Source organism: Anolis sagrei, chromosome 2, assembly GCF_037176765.1.
Source record: "Anolis sagrei isolate rAnoSag1 chromosome 2, rAnoSag1.mat, whole genome shotgun sequence".
In the NCBI taxonomy this organism is placed as follows: domain Eukaryota; kingdom Metazoa; phylum Chordata; class Lepidosauria; order Squamata; family Dactyloidae; genus Anolis; species Anolis sagrei.
Genome location: NC_090022.1, coordinates 217840198 through 217849232, shown reverse-complemented (window position 1 = coordinate 217849232; position 9035 = coordinate 217840198). Strand labels below are relative to the sequence as shown.

General features: G+C 38.1%; 1 protein-coding gene across 48 annotated transcripts in view; it reads right to left on the bottom strand.

Annotated features, from left to right (window-relative positions):
* Positions 1-1455: 1455 nt before the first annotated feature.
* The window catches only part of PTPRD (protein tyrosine phosphatase receptor type D), a 1485253-nt gene continuing 1477673 nt past the window's right edge, over positions 1456-9035 (bottom strand). For all 48 annotated transcript variants that reach the window (XM_060762309.2, XM_060762310.2, XM_060762317.2 and 45 more), the window contains 2 exons: positions 6488-6623; positions 1456-5602 (listed from right to left, as the gene is read on the bottom strand). In XM_060762309.2, the coding sequence (XP_060618292.2) occupies positions 5534-5602; positions 6488-6623 (205 nt within the window). In that variant the 3' untranslated portion in view covers positions 1456-5533. The remainder of the gene's footprint in view (positions 5603-6487; positions 6624-9035) is intronic.

Here is a 9035-nt window from a genome sequence, read left to right as displayed (position 1 = left end):
ATTCATATGTCCAGGCAAGTATTTCCATTCCTTCTAAAAAAGTGACATTACAATAGTGAGGCAATACATATTTTTCCATTTAGAGTAGGAACACTTGATTTCTTAAACACGTGTCTTCTGAAAAAGATAACATTTATCAGTTCACTGCCTTTTACTATTTCCTTATATTTTCAACATCTATCAAATCCTGCATTTCAGCTCAACTCTGCAGCTCAAAATAACCCAGAGTATTTAAACCCTTCTCAGATCTGGCAACTAATGTTGGTGTAGACTTATGCAGTTTACTTTCAATTGAAATTATATTTATCTTGACCTGGATCTTTGCCACACACTTTACCTGGCAGCAACTGGATTAGGTGAAAGTCCCTTCATTAAGTGAGCCTGCAAAAAGCAGTTGTGGGTCCTGCTTCCAATTGCCTTAACCTTGCTCACAGAGCTAGTTGGAAATATCATCCTTCTCGCTGAAAGTTTCTTCTTTACCCCACCTGGCTCCTGGCTCTTTAAGTTGTCCGGGGCAGTGCTTACATAGGATTTGTCTACACAAGCCCCAAAGCATAATGTGAACATCTACAAGCCTCTCCTAGATGTTCACATGATGTCCATGGACTTCTAGTTCTTAATGTAGGACAAGCTGAAGTGAATTGATTTAACTGCATGCTAAGGAAATTCGGAGAATGCTCCAGAGTTTTGCTGGTACTTTGGGCACAAAGTTGACAGGAGACCTGAGTATTTCATGGTAGATGTATCTAATCAAAGCACAAAATACTGCCATGCTACAGCAGTTCACAGAATCACAGGGTTGGAAGGGAGCACAAGGGCCATCAAATGCTTGCCATGAAGGCACACCACTGCACTGTGTAATCAAGAAAGGCTCTGCAAGACATTTTGTTGTGTTTCAGATAATATGGTTATAAAAACCTGAAATCAAGGGTATATTCAAAATCCACTTGGGAGCAATCCCAAATTTTGGCAGCTCAGGGAAAATGGGCCAAGTCATTCCCAAGATCACCCTTGTCCTTTCCCCTTGGTTGGGTAGGCGCCTTTGTTGCATGGTCAGTTGCTGTGACAAGATAGGTAAAGGTGACAATTCCCAAACTGCTTCGGGTCCAAACAGTTTCAGCCTGATTTGACCGTCTGAATTCTGCTTGTGATCAGGGGTGAAACATCTGAACATGTCAGGATCATCCAAGGCCAGTCTGCTCTGAACTAGTCCCAGATTTTTGTGTAAGTGTAAATGAGCTGAGGCTCTGAATCTGCAGTATAATCCAGTAACACTCCATCACTCTGACATAAATTTGAGTATAAAGAATACCTCAAAATGCTACTTCAAAATATTGCTGCCTCTCCTCTGAACTGCTTGCTTCATGTGTGATTGAACAACCTGGACATTGGGAGGTTGACTGTAATGAACCATTTTTTAAAATCCAGAAAGGCTTAAGAAAAGACAATCAGGGCTGCATAACACTGACATTTTTATTAGAATTCATTTGTAACAAATGGAACTTGTGTCAGCAAAGAACTGATTTTCATACAGACTTTCTTTCGCCACCAATGTAACGAAGTAAGAAAATAAAAAGCACGCCTTTCATTCTGTAAAACATTTACGCGTACTACTAATTAGAGGTAATTGTATTTTTAACAAGCCATTTTTACAAGGTTTTTTTGAAATTTTTTTCAGTCTAGGCATCCAAAACGAGAGCAAAGAACACAACTCGTATTATCTTTGTAAAGACACTCCAAGCTTGAATGGCAAAGCCACACAACAAGATGGATGACGGGACCAGCAGCCCTGGGATATTCTGTTGGAGTATCAGGGCACTCAAAAATAAAAAAGAGAGATAGAGAGATTAAAATAGTAAAGGGGGAAAGGAAAAGAAAAGGGAGGGGAACCTGCATTTTGTTGTTGCCCCTGCAAACTCTCCCCCCTTTTTAATATGTTTTGTGTTATTTACATACACACAAGTGGATTTTCATAAGCAGTATTCTTACAGATGGGTTCAAGTAATAATACTATTGGGTGTAGAATCAATAGGGCAGTGCATAGTACAAGGTATAGAAAGTGCAAATCTCCCTAGAGGAATCCCTCCCTTTCCCCAGCCATCCTCACCAACATGTAACCATGCAAACCATTTTTTTTTTGTAAAAAAGAGCTAAAATAAAAGTTCTGTACAAATAATTTTTATATATTTTGCGTATTTCTCCATTGTTAACTAATTACAAAATTATACATAACTACACATACATAGGTAAATAATAGCACCGTACTGATTATGCTGATGAAAGGAAATTCTGAGCTCGTTAAATGGCAGATAATGAAACCCACTAATTAAAAAAGAATAAAGAAAAGAATACAAAGAGAAATCACTGCACAGCAAAGTGACAGAAATGGAATGCACATCAATGATTCAAATAGAAGCAATGTCTGAACAGCAGTTTTGATGGGGAAATGTGTGGTTATTACTTTTTTTTTTTGTCTTGTGACACACGCTTAACCCTCACTAGTGGTTTACCTAATATTTTCCCTGTAAAAACCCAATGACTTTTGAAGAAAGGAAGGCCTGGCTTGTTCATTGCTCTAATGAGGGATGGGCCTTCCAGTTCTCACAACATGTCTGCAAGGGCTTTCCTTTGGAGCTCTGCTGTGGGCAACCTGATTTTCCAAACCACACAGTGGCTGTGCACAGGCGTCAATGGCTGCTGGTATACTCCAGTTACACAGAGCAAAGACAAAACAAACCCCATCCAAAATGATGCCTCCCGGTGGGGTAGTGCTTTGGATGCCTTCAATTGTGTGCTTAAGTTCGAAAACCAGACATGCTTTCCCTCTATGCTTCTAAAAATGTTGCATGTTATTTCCCACCTGTCAGCTGTACTTTTGGCTAAAAGCATGAGATCGCTGTTTAATCTGGCACTTTTAAGTGATTTTTTTCCAACAGAAACAAATCAAATATGAAACATACAGTGCACATTCATGTCTGATTCGGATGTAAATTAGAGAATCTCATTCTGAGGTAGCCTTCTATAATACTTTTTAGTTATATTACATATATATGTTTAATTTTTTTCCATTTTTGAGCTTTTAATATTTTTCTATATAAAAGTGCTCTAATAGAATGCTTTCTAGTGTTTGGTCTTTTACTATATATTGTTTTTCAGATTGTGATGGAAAACATGGCATAAAAGAAATCCAAGTCAAGATAAAACAACTATAGCCTTTTAAACCACATCTAAAAGTGTCCCTTCGATATTAGTGTTCAAACATGGTACCAGGCTTAACCCAGACCAGTGTAAGAGCAAATGGCTTCTACTACAACATCTCAGAGAATGTATTGTGCGGTACATAAGAAAAAAATCTTATCTAATATAAATGAATGCCCTTTGTCTACTTGCCTGACCTAGTTCATCTCAGGAGGCCTCCTTGCTTAAGTAAAATGATTATGATCTGGCCTCCAAAGAAATTCATGTGCAAGTGAGTGAATCATAAGGCATTCTAGTTGCTACTCCTACAACTGTTAGGAGAATTCTCTCGTCTTTTCATATTGGCAATGCAATGGATATGAATGCCAGTTTGGAAGGAACAACATATTCATAGGAGCTTTGCCTGCTGCTGGACACTGTGGTCAGATAAAGGGCCCCTGACTACCCAACGGCTTTGGATCAACATTTCCTTACGCTGAACTCTCAGGAAAACACCAGGAATGCATATTGTTAAAGACCTCTTTGTACAAGTGCTGAAAAGATAATGCTTTAATTGAAGGTTGGGAGGGAGCGAGGAGAGTAAACAGAGAAATATGGATCCAACCAATGCACATACAGGCAAAACAAAATTTGAAGAAATGCTATCAAAATAGGCATCAAATATAAGGCACTCTAAATGCAAAAAAATTAAAAAAACCTCAGCATCTCTAATGAATGCTGTTTATCATGAAATATTTCTGATTAACAGAGCAACATGAGTTTGGCTTTGCCCCATTATACATCATCAGTGCAAAGGTCCTACTGTGTACTTTAGACAATTATACGGATACATGTTAAAACATTTTGACAACTATTATATTACAACATTCTCCCCTCCTAAGGGGATATGCACTGACCTTTCCCACATGCACACTTCCTATATTAAGTATGGTTTATTATTGCACTAAGGTGTTACAAATACCAAACTTTACTGGAAGCTTTAAAATTAAAAGTGTTTGTGTGTGTGTATATGCATGTTTGTGATGTGTGTGTACACAAATTTTTGTCCCTTTTTTTCTGTAGGACTGAATTTCAAGTATCACTGATGTGCATTCCTCATTTCCTCTGTAAAAAATTTTTCAAAAGAAAAGAAAAGAAGAAGCAAAAACCCTCAAACACAATTTTTTGAAATGCAAAGATGTTTAGAAATATTGTACAGACTGAATGTAGCATTTTGGATTTCCCCCCTACTGCTTCAATACATCCAAGTCATGGAAGAACTGATACATGTGTATACATAATATATACATTTATACTTATGTGCACTTCTGTCTATCTATCTACGCATATTATTGTAGATGGATAGAGAGACAGAGAGATATACATATATTTATAGACAGAAAGAGAAAGGTGTGTGTGTGTGTGTATGTTAGTAGCAGCTTTATACTTTGCGCTTCCCTGTTGATTCCAAAAGAAAAACCAAACTAAAATATCTGTATGTAGATTAACTGAGTTATATTTCATTAAAAAAACTTATAATGTAAAAGTAATTCCTAAATGAGAATGTGGTCCTGGAGATAAATATAGGGCTGCACAAAAATGTGCAAATTTTCAAAATTATTTAACATTTCTACAGCAAGATATTACAGGTAACAGTTCTACAGCATAAAAAAATCTACAATTTTGAAACAAAAAAATGAACAGTTATGCAACTTTTTTTTAAATTCACTTCATTGAATGATAAACCTTTGTTTAAAAAAAAGGAAAAAAGTTTACACAGTTAAAAATGAAGCACAGGTCAGCAGTATCTTTACAATACTAAAAAACTAAATCAAGGACTTTCTTTTGAAACATTCGCCCTTTCCCCTCCCACCCCCCAAGAGTTATTCATGAGCAACATGGTGGGAAGGGGAGATGTTGAAGCAAAGAATCCATTTTCTTTTAGAAAAGCCAGGTTCTGGCCCTTTCGGCAGGCACCTTGCGCTGAACTGCAGTACGTGTCAAAATCTGCACTGTTCACCATCATGCAATCCTGGAACAAGTGAACGGTTCTTTGCCAAAATTTCTTCTTCCCTTTAGTTTCAACTGAAATTGAATCCTTTGAGGTGTCTTTAATATGAACTCCTTCAGATGCCTCAACCAGTCAAGATCCTTTTATTATGTTCTGGTTAGGTTTATTGAACTGTGAATTGTTGGTCCACCTGGAATAGGTTTTTTTTCCTTTTAATATTTCCCACTAATTGGTCTTTAGTTAGGAGTTATAAAGTACTTCTCAAGCACACAGTATGGCTCAGAAGAGGCTCTCTGGATCTTAAAGGGCCCACAGTTAAAAATCCAGGATGGGACAGGGTTTGTTTTACGTTGCATAGTGATCAAAGCTGCCCAGGTATTCTAGTGCGGCTCGGTAGCAGAACTGGTATTGATCCTTGAAAAGAGAAAGAAAGAAGTAGATGTTAAAATATGTCTGCATGCTCTTCTCCAGTTATAGGCTCAATGTATGTTTAAGGCAGCAAATTTCTTAATACTGATTAAGGCTGGATCTGCACTGCCAGATAATGCAGTTTGAATTGCATTATAATATCAGTATAGACCCATATAATGCAGTTTGAACTGCACTGAAAAGCATCATATGAGTCTACACTAACCATATGGCAGTGTAGATCCAGCTTCTGTCTACTGCACTAGAAAATAATAATAACAATAACAACTTTACTTTTATATCTTGCCACCATCTCCTGGAAGGGACTTGGGGCAGCTTACAAGTGGGACTGAGTCCAAAATGTACAACAAAATTTGCCAACAAAAACAAAACACAGTTTAAAATATAATAACATATGTCAGCCAATTATAACACAATGAAAACAGCAAGGCATAAAAACAATGTTAAAACTATATCAAATCAACTCGGCAACCAGTGACTAGGAATATAATGGACATGATCAGATTTGGGGGGAGGGGGCACTGGGCATGGATATGTGCAAAAAGCAGACTGTGGGGCCACGGTGGGGAGTAAACTGCTGAGTGCAACCTTATTGTAAAACTGAGCTGGACATTCATGGACAGGGACTAATGTCATCAAATGCACACTGGAACACCCAGGTTTTCAATTCCCTGCAGAATGGCATTTGAGTCTACAAGAACAGGGTGTTGGGTATTTCTTTAAGACTCTAACTACATAGGACTTAAAATCTGCAATGTAATTATTTTGCAGGATTGCCACCTGAACAGCTGTAAACAAACATACACACATAGCTATTTGTCATTATTCTCTTCCTTTACATCCACCTATTTATATTGCTACTTTTCTTACCTCTGTTTGTACCATGGCCGGCCGTTGTGTCCTTAACATTTTGACAGTCTGGAAGATATCTACCACACCTTCGTATCTCATTCTTTCCAATACAATGCTCAGAGTTATGAACACTCCAGTCCTTCCAACACCCGCACTGTTGCATTAAAAAAGAAAGACAAATTTGGAAATTAATTTTTGTTACAATTGGTAAATCACAAACTGAACCATTACAACAGCAGTTCCTTTCTTTCCCAAAGATATCCTTGAAATAGTTTTGATGCTGCAGATTACCAAATCATAGATGTATTATATAGGGGAACATGCACACTCACACAGCAAGTACAGGACAGTGAGAATAGTGCCCACTGCCTAGGAGCCCTGGTTCAGCAACTAAGCATGACTTCAGGGCACCGTTACAAAGTATGCTGTTGGAGCCTGATCATGCTTTACTCAAGGGCAACTGGTGAAAGGAGACAGGTGGGAGGGGAAGGAGGGTGCCAAAGAGCCACTGAACACGAAGGGACACTCAGCTGAGGCTGTGGAGACTTGTTTGGTCAAGCTATTTTCGTCCTTTCTTTCAGTGTTTTAGGAGAAACTGGAGAGGAATCAGGTTTGGAAGGCAGAGGGGGGAGAGATTAGGGAGGCAGTACAGGCATGATATCGCTCATGGGGTTTGCCGGGGAGATGGAGGTCTCCCTCCCTCTTTCCGTCTTTCATTCTTCACCTTTCCATCTGGGATTGAGCCCAACAGGCTTTAGAAGGGCAAAGGAAGGAGAGCTGGTGGCCTGTGAGTGAGGTGCCATCCCTGGAGCAAATGCACTTGGGGGTAGAAAAGTCCATGGGAAGTACTAGGGATACCCAACTTCCTGGTCTTTCCTCTCTCTGGTTGTAGGTATAGAAAAAATGGAACATCCAATACATGTACTTTCTCTTGTTTCTTTAAAAAGAACACTATTATCAGTTGCTGACCATAAATCTGTATCAAAGAAAAATATTTCTTCCATGCTCTCAGAGGAGGACCATGGCCTGTTTTGAAGCACTAAATGACAGTAGTGACTAAGACTGCAATTATTTATAATTTGGACATAGAGACTATTGTTTTCTTCAATCCTATGATTTCAATAGCTTGCCTAGTCTGGTCATTCCCAAATTCCAACTAGTGAAATATAGAGAGATAAAAATACTAAATTCTCCTTTTTCTTAGTAGTTATAAACATGAAAAACTGCACTTTCAACTTTAGAAAAAACTTGAAAATCATTAAAATGTCTGTGTTGGTTTTACAACAGAAAGGAATGGTTTGCTATATTTCTTTCTAACTACAAAAGAGTATCTTAAAAGCTTTTCCTTCAAATGTTGACAGTTTTCAGCTAATCATTTTTCTAGACTTTCTTACCTTAAAAGACAACTGCAAATAATATTTTAAACCAGAAAAGGGTGTGCGGAGAAAAAAATGAGACATTCCTTGTTTTCTAAAGAACGCAGAACACAATGGGACAGACAGTATAACACAAGGAAACCAAATCTAATTAATCCACAAATTTGTGATTTTTGAAGAAAACTTTGGATAGGCTAAGCTGCCAAACAATGTAGTCTGGAATGGACAAAAAGAAAAAAAAAAAAGAAAAAAGGGAGGAGAAGAAGAAGAGGAAGAGGAGGAGGAGGCGGCAGCAGCAGCAGCAGCAAAATTGTACTCATATTTCCCAGAAGGTACAAAGAGTATTTTGGGTAGTACCTCCTCCCACAAGAGTGGGGTGTTGATCCTTGTGCTGCACTCCACCCACACTTTTGACTCTGTGCTCTAGTGCTTAAGACTTAGCTAACTTATCTCTAAAATAAGGAGATCGGCAGAAGGAGCAATTGGCCACATTTATCTGTGTAATCCCGCTTGCCACCTTGCTTAAAGTACTCTCGATTATTCACAACTCTTCAAATTTAAGCTGCTATATAACTATGCCTATTATGTTAAGATTGCCCACAATCTTGGGAACTCTAAAGTACTGCCACCAACTCTAAAGTACTGCCATATTGGTTGTGATGCAACCAAGATGGGATGGAGTGGAGCATGCTCTTCCTGTGTGCACATGCTGATCTCTAGTCCAAATGCTTCTGACAAATGGTAAAAGGCAAATAAGCTTGCTGCCTAACTCACATTCAAGGGGGAGTATAGTAACTGCTCAGGCCACACTGAGAAAGCCGATACTTGTATAGTAATTTCTCACAAAGTTCTTCCACTGGTTTTGATGTGGCTTCTATGAAGCCTGAACACCACAGTAATACAATGGATGGGGAAAGTTTAGTTTTGCCTACAGAAGAGATCCTAATAACTGCAAGAACTAGGTTTTTTCATTATATAAAACACAAAATTCGATGCACTACACTGAGCAGACTTTTGTGAAATTAGTTTTGTAATCCATAATGAGATTTAGAAAGCAATTTATTAAATTAGATAAAATGGAAGATGTTTTTAGCTCTTTGTTAGTGAATTTAAAATTCTAAAATAGTTGCATGGAAAATAAAAATAAATGTGGAAAGTATTTTTTAAAAGCCCCTTTATCTCTCATCCAG